Raw genomic sequence first — 22,702 nt, forward strand, 5'->3', positions numbered from 1 at the left:
CTACCAATAAGCAGATAACTGGTTATGAGTTTATAAAGATATAATTCTTAAACTAAAACCATTAAAAAATGGAATTACTGATAAGGTATGAAACAAATAAAAACAAGAATTTAAAAGTAATTGACGTCTGGGGAAATGTCAGGAAATGTCTGGTGTTTCACAAGTTCATGCCAGAGGAACAGACAGTGGACACATTTTCTTTGGTCAGATGAACCCATATTTCTGCTGCTTTTTGGTTAAAGCTAATGTCTGGTTCTACATGTCAAATATGGGAAAAACCATGTAGGCTGCTCTCAGCAAAAAGTCCAAAGCATCTTTAATGATGCATTTAAGCCTGTGGTAAGTAAGCCCATGGTTGACTTCCATATGTGATATTTAGGTGAAAGTTTGTCATTATTTCAAGAAACCTCCTTCTGTATGATTTCCAACAATGCAACTTCATAGATATTATGTGTGCTTCACTGGTTTGCCTGCAATCTGTGTCCTATGGAGTTTGGAGCATCACAAAGAGAAGAATCAGACTACAACTACACTGCTTAGACATCTCAGCAAGAACAAGCTTCTCTTGAAAAGTTGCAAAAATTAGTATCCTCAGTTCCTAAATAATTAAAACGCTTAATCAAAAGAAAGTGATGTAACACAATAATAAACATGGCTCTATCCCACCTGTTTGTGTTGCTGGCATCAAACTTTAATTTTTTTATATTTAAAAGAAAATGCAATGAAGTTGTTTTGCAATAAATGAATAAATAAAAACACAACATTGAAAGTGCAAACTAAATAAGAAATTACAGACTGCAGTTTATGTGGTATATTAGAAAATGTCCCAACTTATTGGATAATTGGCTTTGCACATAATCAAATCAAAATCATACCAGTTAAATACAGGATGAGCCAGCTAAAGACAACTGGAGAGGTTCATGTCTTTTCATGAATCAGTGTTGCTGTCAATACCAAAAACTTACTGGTGCTGATGGCTGACAGAATTAGGAGTGCTTGTAAATGGGAGGTAATTGACGTCACTTTCTCTCTCTCTCTCTTTTTTCTTTCCCTAACTCAGATCCATCCTTTGACCTGGAGTAGAGAGGTTCTCATCCACCGTCAAAGCGCACGATAAGTGAAAACTGAGCTCTGTAAGGCATTAAAAAGATGCATCTCTCCACTTCTCTAGAACACACAAGCACGCGCGCGGCTCATACACCATGACAGTTAATGTCAGTAAACATTTCGTCAAACAAAGTTAAAAAAATAATCCCAGGAAACAACTTTCGTGTGATTAAAACAAACTCGTCATTTTCCAATGACTGCCAATTAACTGCGCGCATAAATGGGAAGTTAATTATAAAATGGTCAATTAAACTGCTAATTGTGTTTTCATTTCATTTCTAAATGGTAAATGGAAACCGGTCCAAACAGTGTGACCACACACCGCCTAAAATATTTCCTTTTTTTCAGACTTGTCTATTTTGTTTTGATTTATTCAGACCTTTAAAGATTTGAGCCGAAGTTTATTCAGCACCTTGTTCTTTTGGATTTCTACTTCACAGTGTGAATTTGATGTCATAAAGCCCATTTGAAAACGACCACTCAAGGGTTGGAGTTTTGTTAATTAAAAGTTTTATTGGAAGAAACGGAAGCTGGGTGATGTATGGCTGGTGAACAATAGTGTCCTCTAGAGGTGATATACATTTTTCTTTTTCCCCTCCTTCACACACCGTTACTGTGCTGTGAGTAGAGTGCGCAGCTTTAAGACTGATGGCTGCTGCGGTTTGTTAAATAAAGCATCAGCACAGCAGCATGTATGATGCAGCGTGCTTTGCTGCCCTTCTTGTGGCAATGTTGGGCCCCCACATCTTTACACAAACACTTTCCTCCTACTCTCTCCTGGGCTTTGCTGTGCAGGCCAGAATGCATCTAAAAGATTTAGGCCAACTCCATTGGCTACAAGGTGTTGGTGTAAGATTATACCGAGATCAGTAATTTCATCGCTGCAGAACAATAAAGCCATAAGATTATTTTGGCGACTGCGTCAATTTGAGCGTTTTCTGCGTCACTCCATTCTGCCGGCTCCTATCACGCTTCCTTCTCTGGAGACTAAATTGGGTCCCCCATGACAACTGGCTACAGGCCCACTAATTATACCCCCTTCTTCCCCCAGCAGCTCACCAGCGCTATGAATAGGCAGCCCACTACAAAGACCCCACCCCATGGTCTAAATTTGGAACACAATTGAAATACAGAAATCCTGTCAAAAGATAACAAAGAATAATATTGACCCTCGCTTCATTAGGTCGGAATCAAGAGTCTGGCGTATCAACCTTATTGTGACATAACTATGCCAAGATGTGCCAATATATACTCATCTAATTTTTCATCAAAGTTTAATAAATAACACAAATAAATTCGGCATGTATTCCTTTTCAAGGACTGTTTGTGATATTTGATTATAGAATCAACTGCACATAAAAAGAGGAAAACCTAACAATTATAAAAAAAAAGGCCTTGTGCAACCCATAAGTTAGGTCGACAAAGAACGAATGATTGATTGTCATATGACTTTTTTTTCCAACAGCTAATATTAAATCAGCACATGGGCATAGTGGAGAGAAAAGAAGGGATTACACAATGACCAGTCCATCCTAAACGCATCATTTACTTTGCATGCATGCAGTAAACATATTTAAATATTATAATACAGATTGATGTCAGCCTAATAGGAGCATGACGTCAGTCCACTGGAAACACCAAAGGTGTCTGAACTGACTTTAGGTGGGTTTACCCATCACTACATCTCTCCTAATGTCCGTGTGGGAAGCAACACAGCGCATACCACAAGACAAACACACTCACCAAAAAAAACTGGGGCTTGAGAAAGTTCCCAAGCGGATTGGTCTGAGTCGGTGTCGACGTTGATGACGTCGCGCTGCGAAACACGTGGGCCATGGTATCCAGAGCTCACATAAACAAAGCCACATTGGCCAGACTGGATAGTAGAAGCTCGCGTCGCTGTCAGTGCACGGAGTCACACGATTTGCCCGTTTGGCGTTGTTGCTACCGATGCTCACGATTTGGAGCTTTTACCAAATTTGATGAATACCATCTGTATGCTTATCGAATGGACTGAAAGCCACGATCCTGATGTAATAAAGGTAAGATTCATGCATCTTCTTGTTTCTTTGCAACAATCTGTAAGGGCGCTTGCATTGCACCGCCTTCTCCGAAACGTTTTAATTTCATTTGTATATTTTCTTTCCAAAATCCGAAATCCCACAGATTTGGTCTCAAACTGTTCATGCAAGTAGGCGCGGTTGACATTAAATGACAATATTCAGAACAATGCTTTTGTAATAAGTTCTCACTAGTGCGCAAAGTTGGTCGGCTCATGCCGTACCACCCCATGCACTTTAAAGTATAACATAATAAAAGGTTTATTGGTTTATTTTATAAAACACGACTGATGTCGACCTTATTTAAACACTGTGATAAATATTGCCAAAATGTTCTCGATTATTAAAAACAATCCTTTTATTTTTGCGCAGACGCGCAAAGCTGGGTTTGACTTTATTTAGAATCTCACTCAGTTTCTATTTAATGGTTATTTTTATAATAAATGTGAAAAGTATGTGTTTTATAAGGGGGAGATCCAGAACAGAGACGCTTTCTTCAATCCAAACATCCAAACAACTCCTGACGTTACCCATTTCAAGAGTCACCGGAAAACTGTTAGAAGACTTGAGGTATGATGTGGATAAACAGATTGCACATGTTATAGTTTCATTTTACTCCAAGATTGCTCAGTGTTTAACAGATTTTTCTTTTGTAAACCTGTGCAATTTGATATTGAACTTTAAAACCAACTTTTTTTGGTTTTATTTATTGAAATTCTGATGTGTTTTCTTTTGGTTTTTCAGCCATGCCCTGCGTTCAGGCTCAGTATGGATCATCACCTCAAGGAGCCAGTCCTGCTTCCCAGAGCTACAGCTACCACACCGCAGGAGAATACAGCTGCGACTTCTTAACACCAGAGTTTGTTAAGTTTAGCATGGACTTGACCAACACTGAGATCACAGCCACTACATCTCTCCCAAGTTTCAGCACATTCATGGACAACTATAACACCAGTTACGACGTTAAACCGCCCTGTCTGTATCAAATGCCCCACTCTGGAGAGCAGTCCTCTATCAAGGTGGAGGATGTCCAGATGCACAGCTATCATCAGCAGAGCCACCTGCCACCTCAGTCGGAAGACATGCTCGCTCACTCTGGGCCTATGTACTTTAAACCCTCCTCACCTCATGCCCCGAGTACACCAAACTTCCAGGTTCAGCCAAATCACATGTGGGAGGACCCTGGCTCCCTCCACAGTTTCCACCAGAACTATGTTGCGGCCACTTCTCACATGATAGACCAACGCAAGAATCCGGTGTCAAGGCTTTCGCTCTTTTCCTTCAAGCAGTCTCCGCCCGGTACCCCTGTTTCCAGTTGTCAGATGCGGTTCGACGGGCCGCTGCACGTTTCCATGAACCACGACAACCCGGGTGCGCACCGCGGCCTGGATGGTCAGAGCTTTGCAGTGCCCAGCGCCATAAGGAAACAAGCCGGTCTGGCCTTTCCACACTCCCTGCAGCTTAGCCACGGGCACCAGCTGGTGGACAGCCAAGTGCCATCGCCCCCGTCCCGAGGATCTCCGTCAAACGAGGGTCTGTGTGCGGTGTGTGGGGACAACGCAGCATGCCAGCATTATGGAGTGAGAACCTGCGAGGGCTGCAAAGGATTTTTTAAGGTGGGCTTATGACAGCGACCATGAATGATTGTTACTGTCTGTCTTGATGATCATCTGCTGCCACACGTGTAAAATTATGTTAAATTTCTTTAAGGAATAATGAAACCAGTTAATAGAATCAGATTTTTCATTGCAAGCTACACTGAGCATAATTAAGGAACATCTTTGAATGTGCGCACAAAATAACACTGATAATCACAGCTGTCTACACACAGCTGACCTCTAAGGAACAAGTAAAATATGAACGATCACGAATGTGTGTTTGCTGGTCTATTCCCTTTTGCTGCTTTGTACACAACAGACACGAGATAGCGCTGATATTATATCGGTTTCATCTTTTCTATTTTTGCTTTTTTTTCCTTTTACATGCTGCATCCAGTGCGTTTTATATACTGCATCTAACATTTCAAGCATAAAGAGTGACAGATTTGTTTATTTTCAGCGCACAGTTCAGAAGAATGCGAAATACGTGTGTTTAGCGAATAAAAACTGTCCTGTTGACAAACGGCGAAGAAATCGTTGCCAGTTCTGCCGTTTCCAGAAGTGCCTTGTCGTCGGAATGGTGAGAGAAGGTATGTTTGGGCCATATAATTACAATTAAACTGTAGTTTATATTTCACACCGACACATTAAGGGGAAGTTCATAATAGTGACTTGAATGGTTAATCTGTTCAAATTTAAGATTTAAAACACAACAACAGGAGTGTGTATACGCACTAATACTTGTTAATTTCCACCACAATACAGTTGTCCGAACGGATAATCTGAAAGGACGAAGAGGACGCCTACCATCCAAACCCAAAAGTCCTCAGGAGCCCTCTCCACCTTCACCGCCGGTGAGCCTCATAAGCGCACTAGTTAGGGCCCATGTGGACTCCAACCCCTCCATGTCTGCTTTGGACTATTCAAGAGTAAGTACAAACAAAGAGTACAGTAAAAAAAAAAAAAAAAAAAGACACACTAAGGGAACCTTTTGACAGTTAAAAGGTAAAGAAAGGGGAGAAAAAAAAGTCGCAGAACAAGATTGACGTTTTTTTTCTTTCTTTCTTTTTTTTTTAATTTAGTCTTATTAAATTTATCACCCTGAAAGTTTTCTTTAATACTTCGCAGAATTGCAAACTTTGTCAGACTTTTTTATGTGGCGTATTTGAAGTAGCTACATTAAGTTGAAATGCAGAACTTAATAAAAATAAGACATGAATTTAATAGTGAAAAGCTATCTCAGCCTCTTGGAAACGGGCATCTGCAATTTCACGGATTATATATTTTAAAGGACCTCATTAAGGCGCTGTTTAAATTAAATTCCAGTTCCAGGCAAACCCTGACTACCAAATGACTGGAGACAACACTCAGCACATCCAGCAGTTCTATGATCTCCTGACGGGCTCCATGGAGATCATCCGAGGCTGGGCGGAGAAGATTCCTGGCTTCTCTGATCTACCGAAGCAAGATCAAGATCTCCTCTTTGAATCTGCCTTCCTCGAACTGTTTGTCCTGCGGCTTGCATACAGGTAAAACTGAGTAATTGCTAAATAAAATAATCGGGGTTTTAGATAATCAGCAATTCCTCCTTCAAGCTTCATTGCTTTGGGCTTTATTAGCTCCCCAATAATTAGAAGGCTCTTAAATCCTCATTTATTGCCAAGCGTAATTAATGGCGTTTTGTTTTTAATTGCAGGTCCAATCCAGTGGAAGGAAAACTTATTTTTTGTAATGGAGTGGTGTTACACAGACTACAGTGCGTCCGTGGATTTGGAGAGTGGGTAGACTCCATCGTGGAGTTTTCTTCTAACTTGCAGAGCATGAATATAGACATCTCAGCTTTCTCCTGCATCGCAGCCCTGGCCATGGTAACAGGTGCGTAAAAGCGGATGCACATTTACAAACTGCGCCTGCCTTCAAATGAGTGTTTAAACACCGGAGATAATTTCTGCTATCTCCTTTTTTTCTTCTTAATTTTTTCCAGAGCGGCATGGGCTGAAGGAGCCCAAGAGAGTCGAGGATCTTCAAAACAAGATAGTCAACTGCCTCAAAGATCAAGTGACATTCAATGGCGGTGGTTTGAATCGTCCCAACTACCTGTCAAAACTCTTGGGAAAGCTCCCTGAACTGCGCACACTATGTACCCAAGGTCTGCAGCGTATCTTTTACCTAAAGCTAGAAGACCTAGTCCCTCCGCCAGCAATAATTGACAAACTTTTCCTCGACACCCTCCCTTTCTGAGTGTGACTCAAAGGCGAAACCTCAAATAACTTCCGAAAGACTGAATGAGTCAAACTTCTAACATTTTCAGCTATAATGTTTCTCATTTCCTTTTTCTTTTCAAGCTCCGCAAGCTGTTAGAAAAACATATGCGTAAGGATTCATGAAAAAAAACAAAAACAAAAACAACAAAAAAACAAAAAACAAAAAAACAACAACAAAAAAACAAACCCTGGGGAAAAGCACTGTTTGAACGCTATGTAGGCCCTTTAAAGTCCTTGCATTGTGTGTTTTACATTTATATAATTTCATTTGTGTTTATTTTAAGTGCCAAATAAGTGAATTATCACCGGGAATTTATGTTCAGTGGAAAGTTAACCTGACCTTGCAACCACTTACTGTTTTATTTAACGTATAATCATTCACCCAGATGTAATATATTCCATTTATATATACAGTATATATAAATACACACGCACACACACTGTATATTATGATAGAATATGTGATGCCTCAAATGCATCGGTTTATAACGTGTACAAAGTTTGTTATAATGAAAAGATTGAGTTCTCTTTTCTTTTTGGACTCGTGCCTATGTGTTTCTGACAGGATCACAAACGTATCCGGATAAGACAACGCATGTTCCAGTTTCTGTTTTTCCTTCTTTCCATTTTTCCTTTTATAGGCACTTGCTGAGGTGATGTCTATATATAATATATACCGGACACTATGTAGTCTGCTAGATTTGATACAGATTCGTAGTTATGGCACTCCTTTTATCTATGACGCATATGTGGAAAAATATTTCATCTGTATAGAAAATGAGGGACCCATGGTGTTTGTAAAACTGTCAGACATTCCTTGTTTGTATGTGCTGTAAGTATTGTTGCTGTTGAATATAAACGTTTCTATATATTTATTATTTCTATTGCCAAGAGCTACACTAAGCATGGTGCAATTTAAACGATTTCAAACCATCCAAGTTCATGCTGAGCACGTTGTCTATGTTTTATGTCTTATAAACGTCTTGGTAGTTATGATTTAACACGTTTGGAAGTGGAAAAAAATCCATCTTATATGAAGAGGTTCATGAGTGTGTGATATAGGCCTACATCTCTGGCATCATGATGTAATTACAACTTGTGTAACGCATTCGGTGCCGAATTCAAAAACTTTAGAGAGAAAGAAATATTTAATGTTTACAAATAAAACTTTTAAATCAATTCTTTTGCTAACTAATTTCTCTGAAATTAATATCATACATTTCCAATAGACAGATACTTTGGCACAAGATTTGTTTTCTTATTTAGATTAATTTTTCCTGTGGATTATTTTAGCGCTCACAGACCATTAAGAAAACAGACGTTTTAATAATAATAATAATGTTTTTAATGCCTGTTGTTGTCTTGTTTGATTACAATATGAGATTAAGTAGTCCGACCTACTTCCGTTAAAGATTGACTATTTCGTTAATAATGCAGAGGTTTCGTTTTAAGTCTTGATTTTCTTAAGACAAAAGCTCATAAAGGCACACATTTATAATTTCAGCCGTTTTATTTATGCCTACACTAGGCGACTACTTCAATAACCAATATCACATTTTAATACGCTTCTCATTTAAGGAATCACTAGTCTTCTTCTTGAAGTCTGTTAACAGTTTTTAACTCCATATAAAATAAATAAATAAATAAAACAAAACATTTCAATCGCCTTTTCTGACTCATAAAACAATTTCTATTTTCTAATATCTCGAATTAATCTACTTGAAAATTGAAGTCTTTCTTGAATAAAAAGCGGTCCCACAAATTTAACAATCTTTTAATAAAAAGAAAGGGAACAAAATAGAAAAAGAAAGAGATCGCTGGATTTTAACATTCATTCCAGTTCCCTTGAAGTTCTCTGCAAAAGTCAGTGGAAGTAAAACTTTTGTCGGTCTGGCGACCTCTCTTTTTAAATTTATTTCTTTAATCAAATATATTTTTACATCAGACGTATTTTCTACGCGTCCTTTTCATTTAGCTTCTGAGATTTTTATTAATGAAAAGAGTGTTGAGTTGATTGACCTGCAGTAAAATCTGATCACAGCCAAACATAAACTTTTTTCCGGGAACAAAAGGCCCAGTTGTGTGGAAAAACAGGCAAAAGAAAAAAAGAGGACAAAAAGCAAACACATTCACTGTGCAGCTGTACCCACGCCCTTTGAAATGAGAAACCTGACCGCGCGCAGGTAGCCGAGATTCAAGTTTTGCGTAGTCGCGCTATTATTTCTTTTTATACAATAATAAAAAAATAATAATAATAAAAAAAAACTATGTCGCTTAAACTGCGGCTTTTGTCTGCATTTAAAAACTCTCACCGGACCCGGTGGTTGATGATGGTTGTAAGCATGTCACGGATGGACCCGGAGAGTTCGGTCCGGCTTTTCAGGTCTCCTTTTTTTTTTCTTCCACTTACAGGTCATTAAATGACGCAGGTTAAACCTGTGTGTCCTTCAATCCCATTTACTGAATATTCTTACGCAACCACAGTTCAACCTCTTTGGGGGTGCTGCATACTGTAGATTATAAAGGCAGAAATAAACCTAATTTCACAGAGAAAACGCCAGTGATGGCCTGAACAAAGTGAAGCAGGGGCCGCTGTCACAAAGTCTTTCCTTTAAACTGTCAGAGGACAGAAGTGACGCCAGGCTCTGAGGCATGTCTGGGACTTATCCACATTTATCACATGATCAAGATGAAGGGAACAGCTTATTTTGAGAGATATCAGCAGCATGCAATAAATTGTCTAAATGATTAGATCGTCACTATAAAATGCTAATTCCAAGGCAAATTGGGATTACTTTCAGAATCAGTTTGCTGACATTTAGCAGATCTGTTGAAAGGGTGCAGTACAATGTCACAAGTTTCATCTGTTGACTCTAAGTACAGTTTTAAACATGTCTATTTCAATACAATAAAACATGGCACATGTAGCTAATATTCCTGTCAGTGTTTGTGCATAATTACACACGCTGGAGGACTTTAACTCTAAATTATTTACAGGTCTGATTTCATATTCATGCACACTTGATGTCAGTGAATTCTTAAGATAGGATTACTTCAGCATAGTCAAAGTGACAGTCAAAATGGAAAGGATGAATTTTCCAATTGTTCAGTTTTGTCCTCAGCACCTGCATGAGAATAACACCCGAAGCCAGCAGGTCTTCTGAGAACAGAGCCTGTACAGTACATCTGCTGCTAAGTGCTTGTACACAGAGTGAGAAAGGCATCAAGTTATATAGCTGAGTCCCAGCCTCTCAGAATGCTGCTTCACAATTATAGCATCACCTGATACTACACATACACATCCATGCTGCCAACAGTGACATAGTGGATTATGCTGCAAGCACAGCTGCACATTTTGTGTCATTCCATGATGCAATATGACAGGTTAACATGTAGCTGTGAGATGGGTTTAAAGCAGTGATGTAGGTGTATTTAATCTTATATATATATATATATATATATATATATATATATATATATATATATATATATATATATATATATATGACAACTTTTATTGTTGTTATATTTTCAGTTTTGACAACTTTTTATGTCGAAATGACTTAATTTAACACTAGAAGTCTAGTGTATGACTTTGGAAGTTAAAATGCAAAAGTTGTTGTTTTTATCAGATATATTAGCAAGTGTTGGAGCCTTGATCCTGATGGGAGCTTTGGTAACACCTTACTTCAGCTGAATCTTATACCAGAGTAGCTGCACTAGAAGGATGTTATTCTGAGAAGCAAGGAACAGATGGCAGAATAAAGTACAAAGAAAATGCAACCATCTCTGTTACTATTTATGCTTCCCTGTAATTCTTACACTTTACAGTATAGGTGCTTTGAGGACAGAGTAAGTTTTGGACACATTTACTTTCTCCAACTTAATATAAATTTAAGGAAAGATTGAGTTAAGTAAAATCATTTCATTTCTTGGGTGGCATAAAAGCTATTTTGAGGTACAAAGTGGACGTAATATGAGAAATCTTGTGAGCTACCAACCAGATGTAAATCTAAGTGAAGGAACTCTTTAATATGTAATCTTTAAGATTACATATTTTTCAGCAGCATTTCCTCCATAAACGCCAGCTTTACTTTTGCCCGTGCTACCTTTCCCTCTGTGCAGGCAGTGAGGCACTTTGCTGTGCGAGCCTGCAGTAAAACATGTTGATTACACAACTTATGAATCTCATGAGTCTTGCAGACTACAGCTCCAAACAAAATGAATGAATAATGAGCTGAGCAACAGCCCTTTGGATACAACTGTCTATAGTTATATTATGGTGACTGTTTGATTTACCATATTGAAATGCTGATGATTGTCCAATAAATATTGCAAAAAGCTGATTTCCAAGTGACGAGACAGGAGAAGAAATCCACCTTGCATATAGATAGAAGGTAAGCTTTGCCTGTCCCTCTCAGCCTGTGGCCCAGAGCAGCTTTATCACTCATAGGCCTAAACAGACAATCAATTCAGCAGCCATGTATGAAGCATGAAGGGATGCGACAAGCTGTGAATGATGAGAAGCCAAAAATCAAAGGCCTCAGTCCTTCTTAGCTCTAATGGCCATTACCACCCCAGACAGCACCACTAAAATGAGGTTAATCATTCGCACAGATCCTTTCAAAGATGATTGACTGAAGTTGATGTCTAGTCAGATCACTCATAAATATTTACTTCATATTAAACAGCTGTGCTTGCTCTGTTATTGCACATTGATTTCTGACAGATGCCATCAAATTATTGTTTCAAGTGTGGTCAGTAAAATCCATTAATATAACACTTGTACCAAGACTCAATTATGTTAACCACGAGAAATTAATAATGCATTGAAACTGACAAAACATAGTAGTGGAGACGGATTTCTTTAGGTTTCTGCTTGGAAATTTATACTTTGAGTTAAAAAAGGGGAATTATTCTTGACAAATGGACATACAATCATCAGAAAGCCTAAGTGTTGAGCACTGATGATAGAAGGGATATTCTCCATACAAATTAAATAATCCCACAGTTTAGGCCTATACAATTTAACTTTATGGCTAAAGCGTGTATCAGTATTGAACATATGTGCTCAGTCCTTTGACCTTATTGACAAAATGAAATCGGAAATTTCCTTTATAGAAGGAGTTAATGTTTCCTCAGGCAGACATGTTTCCAATTCAATTAGTTTTAATGAAGCCGGTGCTCAGTGGTCACTGAAGTAGAAAAAATAGGCATAAATGCCTGATGGTAATAGAAGACATATTAAGGAGGAAGGGATCGGACACAGTGCATGTTTCTAAGTGGCGAAATATGCCTCTATCAGTCTGGTAGGAGCCAGTGGCTTTGGAAGCAGTGAATTGTATGAGCCTTAAATGATGCATTTGGTCTCTGGGGCGAAGCTGGAGGAGTCTCAGGAGCCAGCTGTAAAAGCACACCAATGAACAACCTGGTTTAGATGGGACATGTGGGTTTTCACTGAATGGGCAATAATTCTCATCTAAACATCTTTTTTGAATAATTTCATCAAAACATTTAGACAAATAAATTGAATAATATTCAGGCTCCAATTATAATAGAAATGATTACATGTTTAAAGTCCTGAAAACTCACAAAATGTGACTGAATGTCATGGATTGTGAAAGCTGGAGAGAAGGGGGTAGGTTCCAAATGCAAAACTGAAAAACCGGAGGAGGATGAAGGTAGAACGAAGGTTTAATTATCCATAAAGTCACAACTCCAGAGACGACACTGCTAACACACAAAGGAAGAATATGGAACTGACGACTAAGACACAATGAACTGGAAATGAATAAAGAAAAACTTGGAGTACTTATACAGAGGTGCTGATTATAAGACGAGAAGCAGGTGTGACAATTAATGACTGGAAGCAGGGAACAAGAAGTAAAGCAGACAACACACAGAAGGAAACAACTCTACAAAATAAAACAGGAAACAAGACTTAAATAAAATATGACAAAAGACTAGTAACTAAGACTACTACAGAACTGGAGCAAAAACCCACAGACCATGAAGTTACTGGAACAGGAACAAGGCTCAGTGGGGGCAGTGCCAGTAAGGGTGGCACTGTACAGGTGGCTGGGACCAGGACCAGGCGCTAGAATGGACCTGGGCGCCGGTGTGGGACATGGAAGCTGAAGAGCTAAAGTGGACCAGGGTACTGGTGTGGGATGCTGAGGTGATGACCAATAGTGCACTAGAGGCCGGGGCCTTGGAGATCACACAGAAGACACAGGTGGGGGTGCTGGAGGCTGAGGTGCGAGGAAATGTTTTTTAGAGCTTTGCCTCTTTTGGGAAACCACAGCTGTCTGTGCAGAGGCAGGAGGGCTGGGCCGTCCAGATGGAGGTCTCCAGATAGTCACTCTGGTACCCTAGAATGGTGACCTTTCCTCCACCACATCTGACTCTGCATATCTGAGGGCAGCAGAACGGTTTCTCTGGGTGCTGGTCTTGGTAAAGGTCCATATGGCTGTGGAAGTTCTTGGCAGCCTCTTTACAGAAGAACCTCAGTAGGGTAATTTGATGTCCCGCTGGGTCCCGTTTTGTCATTCTGTCATGGATTGTGGAGGCTGGAGACGACTGGATAACATTGAATGCAGGACTCTACAATGCTACAAAATAAAACAGGAAACAAGACAGAACTCAAAAATGACACAATAGAGACTAAGATTGCAATAGAACAGGAACACCATCAGACCATTACACTGAATGCAGGGATGCAAACTATCCCCCCTTTCTCATGTCAGAAGGTAGAATGTCATCATGGTCTGATGCTCTGGCTCCGTTCCCTTAAGAACATGCCCTTACTCTGTGTTATGCTTTGTGCTGCTGCTCCATGGTGAAGTGAAACATATTAAGCACACCCATGCACATGTAATCTGCTCAGGTCTTTAAATCAGATCATGTGCATGGTCTGTCATCCACTCAGTCTGACAATTTTTTTTAAATGCCTTTAGTCTTTAAAATTAGAACAATTTGGTATAAAAATCAAGAACATAATTAAGCTTCAGCAGTCAAGATGACACCTAGCTCATTTACTTCTCGCCAAATGTATTAATTGAAATCAAAACAGAAGCAATGCTTAAATCTGGACAATTTTAGAGCTACATAAAAATTTCATGTGTATTGAACGATTTTTGGAGGTTCTGCCAGAAAAAAATGGTTGTTATGAGCTTCAAGCACGTGGCCTCTGCACCGTTTCTGTAAACAAGGCAGCTTTGAAAGATGAGAGTTTTACATTTCTGAATCTTACCCTGATAACTATATTTTTATTTCAAAACTGAATATATGTTGAGCTCTTATGAAGATGGGACAAGATGACTTCTTCATGTAAACACAACTACTTCATCTCATCTTATTCTCCAACTCTGACTAACAGGAGGGGAAGAAGCTTGAAATTCATCAAGCCTTGTGAGGGCTTGATTCTTAGTCCCAAATACATCCAGTACAGCCAGGTACTCCAAACACAAACTGATGCGTTGTGGTGGTTTTAAAATTTCCCACTACAATTGTAAGTGCACATCTACAGTGACAAAGTGCCAGAAGATAGTAGAGTGGTAGAATCTTGAAGGGTCAAGAGGGGAATAATATGTGAGTGTGGACAGAAGGGAAGGGGGGAAGGGGCTATGGTGAATGTTTGTGTGTCACAATAGACAGAAGAGATCCAGCCCAGGCTCCCACACAGCTTTGTCATATCACTAGGAGATTAAGAACACACACATGTCAAGCCAGGCAAAGCCTGCAGCAATAATGCACCTGCCAGCTCTCAAGATCCACTCAACCCTTGTTCAACCTTTTCTTTCAACATGCTAACACATAGGCACACACGCATAAATAGGCCACTTTAAAAAAAAAAAAAAATTGACCAGCTTCAATAATGTGCAAAAAGAAATCCAAAGAAGTATTTTGAGATCAGTAGGATTAATTGGGACATTAAAGCTGTCAGACAAAAGTGAAATACATATGCATTGACAGCAAAGGAAAACATGTTTAAACACACAGAGTAAAAAAAAACAAAACACACATACAACAAATCATAGACATGAAAACTGTTTATTTGTTTTTTTTTTTTACATGAAAAGTGTGACATGAGAAGGTTGGTGTCTTTCTTCATGACAGAGTTCTTCAAGAACAAGAGAGAGGAGAGGCTGAAAGAGATTCATCTCCACCAGGATTCAGGGTCATCCAACCTAGTCATCCTCGCAGCACTTGAAAAATATGGAGTCAAGACTGGAGATATTCTTTCCCAAAAATAAGAGCAGAGGGAAGACTCTGACTGAAGAGAATCACTGACCTTCAAACAAGCTCTCTATCCATATAGAGTAGGGGAAGACATGCACAATCCATCAAAAATGCACATGAACTTTCCCTCTTCAAATAGTTCCCGCTTTGAAAGCAGTCAATGGATCAACTATGAATATTGCATGTACTGAATTGCAGGGGATCAGATTGAATTCAGTGTGAAAAAACATAAATCTGTGATATTAGAATATCATATGTCAAGGATGGATCTAAAAAATAATGTTTTCAGGAAAACATTTACATTTGTAAACGGTATGTGGGAGAACGGTGGATTTAAATTGTATGTTGCTGTTTTGTTTTAACACACATTCCTCTGTTGTAAACAAACCTATGAAAAGCATTAAAATGAAAAAATATACAACAAAAAGTTTAAAAATAGTCCACCCTATAGTCTTGAAATTGCCTTTTGCCTCAGTCCCTCTTCAGGAATGGAAAGATCAGTGTTAATTTTCAGCTGTCTTTGATTGGATGAACCTGCCTCCCTCTTGCACGACATGGATACCACAGGTCAGTGGCTGGTGCAGTGTTGCATGAAACAAACAAATAGAAAAAGGCACCTTGTGGCACTTGACTCTCACCATAATGCAACTGACGGCAAGCCTGCCAGCGTCCTATAATGACGAGCAGTGCCTCATAACCAAAGAATGGAAACGAGAGGGTGAGGAGAGGAGGAGTGGTGGAAAAGAAGAGCTGGAAAAAAGGGAAAAGGTTGGATCAAAATCTAAACATGGCTGGAAAGGAAGGTAGCATGCTATAAAATCCAGAGGTGTTAAAAACATACATAACATTGAACAGTAAGCATAAACAAACAGTAAATGTAAATAAATAAAAGTGACAAGAAATAAAAAATAAATCGATCTTATGGTAATTTGTGATGAAGTTACTTAACAGAAAGCAAGATGCTTGTTTATCTTTTCTTTTCATTTTACATAACTGTCTGTATATCTCCACAGAAACTACCTGAAAAACAACAGCTAATATTTGGCAAGAGATTGAATGAACTATTAATCCATCAAAGTCAGAGCAACTTTAAACCAATCAGATAAACCAAGAAGAACCATTTAAAACCATTAAATGAACTGAAGCTGCCATTGTTGGTCTTAAAACTAAAACCCACCTGTAGTCCTGCTTGAACTGGCAATCTGGCAGTTCTGATAAATGTCAGATGAGCAGGTGTCAGGTGAGAAATGCACCTATTTAACGGCAATTGCAGGAAGTACAGTCTTCATCCCTCCCCACCCCTGTAAGCAAATCTGTCCGTGATAATGTCAGGAACAGCAGTACTCTGCATTGCAGTGTGCAAGCTGTGGAAAATGGGACCAGTCAAAGCAAAAACTGCACTGGCTAAATTTTGTTTCCCAGTCTGACACTACCCGTAGTCACCAGTATAGAACACCATTTGGTCCAAACTTTTGTTTTGTTTTCTTTTAGAGTCAGATGAGAAAAATGATCTTTTCTATGATCACAGCATATTCTACAGCGATGCGGCTCAGAAAACAAGCAACAATTGTTTATTAAATGGTCCTAAAATGTAATATATATTTTCCTATTCTTGAATAAAAAACAGCTTCATACTTGGAAGCTGGATGTTGAAGTTCTGGTCTTACAGACATGATTTTCATTTAGGCAAGCACAGTTCTTTTTTTACACCCCACTGAGATAATCCTTGATATAACTTTCAAATTTTCTTTTAAACTTAAATCTGTGTTTTTTTACGTTTAGAGACTTAAACAACTGGTCAGGTTATGAAGTAAAAAAAAAAAAGTTTCCAAAACATCATGGTTCTCTCTAAATTAGATCCACTCACGTTATCTGTCACATGACATGAATGTCCTGTTTCTGGTGCCAATCCCATCTCTAACAGCAATACAGGCTAAAAAGAAACCTACAACTTAATGCGTTATTCCTACAAAAAAGTTATGCTGGGTGTCATAATAAAATTGCTATTTATTTCTCTCCATACAATTACAACAGTTTCAATTTTCAACACATTTCATGTTTTAATATGATGCTGTGCTGTTTTATAATATCCATAAACAAAAATAATAACATTTGAATTTATTTAAACTTATTTGAACCACTTTGCTTGTAATTTTACCCGCTATGGGAAAAGGAATCATTTGACTGCTGAGGATTTCTCTGCTATAAGTTGGACAAAAGCCATTTCATCACACCAGACTAAATTGTAGTGTAAACATTTTTTTCTCATTACAATCGAGCCAACATGAATGATACATTCATATTGTGCTTCTGTTTCATGATCTGCCAGGAGACTGGATTCAAGTCTTCTCAAGCACTAGCAATTCAAATTCAAAAGGACAGAGTACAAGTAGAATGGGTAAAGATGTGCAAAGTTTCTGCAAGTTATGTGTTAAGAGTGTTAAAGATGGTGTGTGAAGAGGTGTCATCCAAAGATATGAGTCTTCAAGAGATTCTCGAAGGTAGAGAGGACATCCCTGCTCAGACATGTGGTTGATTTTTTCTACCACAAATGAGACCAATCTACACTGTGACAACTTTGTGAACAGGGATTGTATGACCAAACAACACTCCTTAGAGGAGTGAAATTGTTGACAAGGAGCATAAGTTGTATAGCTGAGTTTAAAAAGCTGAGTAGAGACTGAGAAGACTTTCTGTAGATAAACATTAGGGACTTGATTTGATTTTTGTGGGCAGCTATTGCAGGGCAGAAGACAAGCCAAATCTACAGAGAATTGTTACTATTTTGATTTAAAAAACACATTCCTCATAACAAAAAATAATGGTCTCTGGGTTTGGGTTTAGGTTTTTGTCTTGTCATGTTTTGTTCTGGTTTCCTTGTCTTATTTTGTAGTTCTTCCTCTTGTGTATTCTGTTTTGCTTTTTGCTTCCTGTTCATTAGCTCATTCACTTTACCTGTTCCTTATTTGTCCATCTATTAATAGTTAGTGTATATATACCCCTTGGTTTCTTTTCCACCTTGTCAGTTAATTGTTATGTTTTCTCCGTGTAATGTCCTCATGTTTGTTTATACACTTGACTATGATCCACAGTGGTGTCCTTGTAAATGATCTCCCCCTATAGGCAGTAGTTGGGAAATATTACTCAAAAGAATCTTTCAGAATTGGAGCAGACTTCAGGGCTGGGATAAACTTGCTGCTTGTAATGCTTCCGTGTACGTATCATGGCTGGCCCAAGGTTCCTAGCGTACCTTTAGCGTGCTAGGAATGTTAAGCATCTTCATTCAGAAATAAAAAAGCCATGAATGCAGTATTAGTATTTTAAATTTATCAGTGGATTCAGATGGATTTTGGTTCACAATAAAAATTCATACATAAGATATTTAAAAACATATTTACCAATCTAAATAAATTTCCATGCTCATCTACAGGTTTTCTGAATTCAGTAAAGCAAAGACATTGTCCAGAGGAGACGGACAGAGCATTTATCAGTTTAAGCTGCACATCAGTGCTGATACTAAATGCTGGTAGATAAATAGTGAGCACGAATTTTAAATTCCTTAGATATTATAATGTAGTCTTCTAAGCAGACCAGATGGCAGGCGTTACCTGGCAGATTACTCATTACAGCAAAAAGTGACTTGCGACTTGACTTGGACTTGAAATCAAAGACTTGAGACTTGAATAAGACTTGGAAAATATGACTTGTGAACAGCTCTGGTCGATGCTACTGACCATTCACTAGACTCGTTCTACAGGCTCAAACAATAAAAGGTCATCTTTCAGCTTGGCTGAATCTCAAGGAAAAGTAACAAGTTTGTTGTTGGTTATGCAGAGATGGACGTATCAATAGTTGCTATTGTTCTGTAGGATCATTAAGTTTCCTACAACTAGTCAGACTTCATGAACAGAACACCACAACCTTGATTTTATGTTTATTTGCAAATACAACAATTAATGAGCCAATAAAAAAGCAATAATGTAGAGTCAATTCATCATTAAAAGTAAAAGTAAATGTAGACATTATAAATTAAATACACAGCAAATTGCAAAAGAAGGTTTATATTTGGTAATACTAATTGGACAACTGCACAAAAAAGTTTTTTTTTTTCCTCAAAGTATTAGTAATTTAAGTACTTTTTAATTGTAATATTCTTGTTAAGTAATTGGTGATTTTAATATTAATGTTAGCTAACAATGCTGTTTAGTTTTACAGTGGTATAGACATAATCCACTAAATCAAAGATTTATCCCAGAATTATGATTTAATTGTCTTTTTATAATAAATATAGTTAAATGTGCATGCAGAAATAATAGAACATATGACTTGTTTTAACAAATCTAAACACAGTTGAAGCATAACTGTGTTTCTCCGAATGGCAATGTCAATTTATCTAAGGACAAAAAAAAAGCTGTACAAAGACATGGTGTAAAGGCTGCGAGGATGGAGAAAGAAAAGTGGCAAGAAAGGCGAGAGGGGAATGTAGAACAGGACAGCCAGGCTGATCACCCAGTGATAAAAATGAGGAAAATAAGTCTGATTATCACAGAGACTGGGAGCATTAGACAGACAGTTGGGAGTCATCTCAAAACTCAGGAGGGAAGAGGTAAGACAAGAGGTCACAATTATGCCCCGCTCGCTGCACTCCCCTCCTCCTCATGAAGTCCTTTAATATATTCGGTTAGTTCCTGTAAGGCATGGAGGGGAAATTCTAATTAAAGGGTGGGGGGAATTTTGACACGTGTGAGGCAGAGATCAATATTTAGCACCATAATCAGCCATTCTTGATGGTTTGACGGTGTCACTGCGAGCTCTCTACGGCTCTCCGGCAGGTAGCCAAACAGACAGGCTGCACTGAAACACCAACCTCGCAGTCATCATGAATCAAAGCAAGTGATGCCTCTTGTGCTTTATTTTGCTTTGCTTTTTATCTTCATTCATCCTCTTAAAGGAGAAAAGTGAACTGTGTCACACCGCTTTGTGAAAGTGATGCAGTGGAAGTGGAAGAGAAAGGAAGAAAAATGCCACGGAGAGGACATGGTAGATCAGGACGAAGTGCAGCTGTCAGAGATGATGATTTTAAGGTACACAGATGGCTCTGCCTGCTGCGTGATTACTCTTTTTGGTTTGACAAATATTTTAATTTCAAACAAAAAAACAGAAAAAAAAGAATAAAAAGATTAAACTTCAATAAAAAGTCCTGCAATAAAAAAGAAATGTCACAGGACTTGTACATAAAAGAACATATTTTTAAGCACAATTTTCAATTAATCGTTTTTTTTTTTTTTATCACTCCTGTTGCTGATGCAGCTAATTTAAATCATTTTACACTGTGCTGTACAGCCTAATCTATAACACAACATTTCTTAGAAACTCTTAAACTATTAATATAGAGTAAAACAATATTAATAGATTAATTTATTCCCACTATAAATTAAGCTAAAATATTAAGCATGATGATAGCAACTGCTGAACAAATGTATAAATATGTCACATAGGCAACTACTTAAAGTTATTCTCCAATAATTATTAATTCTATTTGAAAATATTTGTTTTATTTAATCTATATAAACAGGGTCACTGCAATATTTTTACAAACGGCTATGTCCAAACTCACACATATACACACACATTTGTGGCTTATGAACAAGGCGGCTCAGCTGACATGGATAGTGACCACTGGCTTAGTATCAAGAACACCATGTTGTTTCCAGAGGGCAAGGAGCGAGGGAGGGGGCAAAAGAGGGGGCACCGGGAGGTGTGTGTGTGTGAGAAAGTGGGGGAGGTGTGGGGCAGCCCAGCTCAGGTTGTCCCCTGTCTCCATGTGTCAGCCCATCTCCTTGTTCTTGCGTGTCACTGACACACACGTGGGTACTTGCCAAACCCAAGTTGCTCCAATTAATGGCTGTCCCACTGCGCTGTCCGATGTGCAGTGCACTAGCCCGGGTGACAAGACATGGTCTGGGATCTGTCTCTCCAGTGACATAAGAAAGGAATTTTAAGAGGGGAAAAGTGATGCAAACACACACCAGCTCATGCTGTGCCAAGATAGGTAGATAACAAAGACTCTTGTAAATGAGTGGCAGCGAGGAAGGCGTTGAGGATTCTCTAATTACTCGCTGCAATCTATCTAAGTCACTGGCCTTCTAATTTGATTTATCAGAATGCATGAAATCCCTTGGAATAATGCCCTTATTAGAAGGACAGAACTGACGGGGGAACAAGAGGTCTGCCAAGTGGGGGAGGGGAGAGGAGATTTAAGCATCAATTACAGTCAAAAGGAGAATTAATAGTTATTAATCCACAAACATAGCTATCGTTCCCTCTGCTAACTCTCTGCCACTTGGAGACATTTCCTTTTACTGTCCACCACTTGAACACATGCACATGGTTACTTTTACTTCCACTGCATGCACATACACACATATCTAAAGAAGGAGAAGAAGGAAAAAAAAAAAGAAAGATGCCATAAATAACTTTAATACTCTGGGTGGTTGAATCATTTTGCCAACCGGTAGATCAAAGGTCTTTAACTCTTTAACTAAATTCTTGACTGACAAATTCAATTGCTGTCAGTATTCCTGGGCCCTCAATGTAATATGTGCATTTTGATTCAATTTACCCTCCAAATACATACATATACATATTGTTTATCTGGTTATGGGTCCAAAAAAATCAATACTTATATCTGTGCTTTGTCATTCGTAAGTGCATCATGAAATAGCAAAATATCGCTCTAATTGAATCCAACAAAACCACATAGATTGTTAATTTTCTGCTATTAAGCTTTTGCAACATTTACAATGTCTTCCTTTTGCCTGTTGATGACTCTTGTTTGTCTACTTGTATGGGAAAATAACCTTTTACATGTTTTGAAATTTAATTTTAAAAGGTCAATTTCTTAACAAATAACAATAAATCACAGACAAGGAATACCTGTATCATTTCTGCGAGGTGGAATTCAAAGCGTATATTTATCATTACGTATTTAATTACATAATGTAGAAAGTTATAATTATGCTAATCATGTTCATGTCATTTTTTTAAAATAACCTGACAAGGACAACAAGTCATGGTAAATAATTTAAAGAACTGTAAAAGCACCATTGCAGCATTAGATGACACACAGTTCTGGGTTTTATGTTAAATCCTTTGGTTTTTGTTAAAGGGCTGCCGAGTGGCTGAAAGGAGAATGCCAGTGTTCTGTTGCCTTGCTGTCAGTCACACAGAGGCAGTATTTAGACAGGGAGCTGAGAGGTCTGCTCTGCCGCCAGCTCCTGCTTTTTAAACAGCCCTTTCCTCAGAGAGACAGCTTAGTACTGAGTGCCAGTCAACCTCGCCTGCCCGGCCATTCAACCCCCTGCGCACACACTCACACACATGCACAGAGACATGCACACACTTTGATAGGCTTTTTTTTTGCTACTTAAGA

At 38.4% G+C, this 22,702-nt stretch overlaps 1 protein-coding gene across 1 annotated transcript; it reads left to right on the top strand.

Annotated features, from left to right (window-relative positions):
- The first annotated feature begins 3,001 nt into the window (after positions 1-3,001).
- nr4a2a (nuclear receptor subfamily 4, group A, member 2a) lies at positions 3,002-8,266 on the top strand. Its single transcript, XM_042000823.1, has 8 exons — positions 3,002-3,149; positions 3,636-3,737; positions 3,912-4,783; positions 5,226-5,355; positions 5,531-5,694; positions 6,092-6,294; positions 6,462-6,640; positions 6,750-8,266. Exons 3-8 carry the CDS (start codon positions 3,914-3,916, stop codon positions 7,004-7,006), a joined length of 1,803 nt encoding a protein of 600 aa, XP_041856757.1. The 5' UTR covers positions 3,002-3,149; positions 3,636-3,737; positions 3,912-3,913; the 3' UTR covers positions 7,007-8,266.
- Positions 8,267-22,702: the final 14,436 nt, after the last annotated feature.

This window comes from Melanotaenia boesemani, chromosome 12, assembly GCF_017639745.1.
Source record: "Melanotaenia boesemani isolate fMelBoe1 chromosome 12, fMelBoe1.pri, whole genome shotgun sequence".
NCBI lineage: Eukaryota > Metazoa > Chordata > Actinopteri > Atheriniformes > Melanotaeniidae > Melanotaenia > Melanotaenia boesemani.

What these genes read in the sequence shown, in the direction of transcription:
- nr4a2a (XM_042000823.1), top strand. Translation starts at nt 3,914, where the DNA reads ATGCCCTGCGTTCAGGCTCAGTATGGATCATCACCTCAAGGAGCCAGT. An exon ending in CTGCTTTGGACTATTCAAGA is followed by an intron (nt 5,695 to 6,091) that starts GTAAGTACAAAC and finishes ATTAAATTCCAG; the next exon opens with TTCCAGGCAAACCCTGACTA. An exon ending in AGCCCTGGCCATGGTAACAG is followed by an intron (nt 6,641 to 6,749) that starts GTGCGTAAAAGC and finishes AATTTTTTCCAG; the next exon opens with AGCGGCATGGGCTGAAGGAG.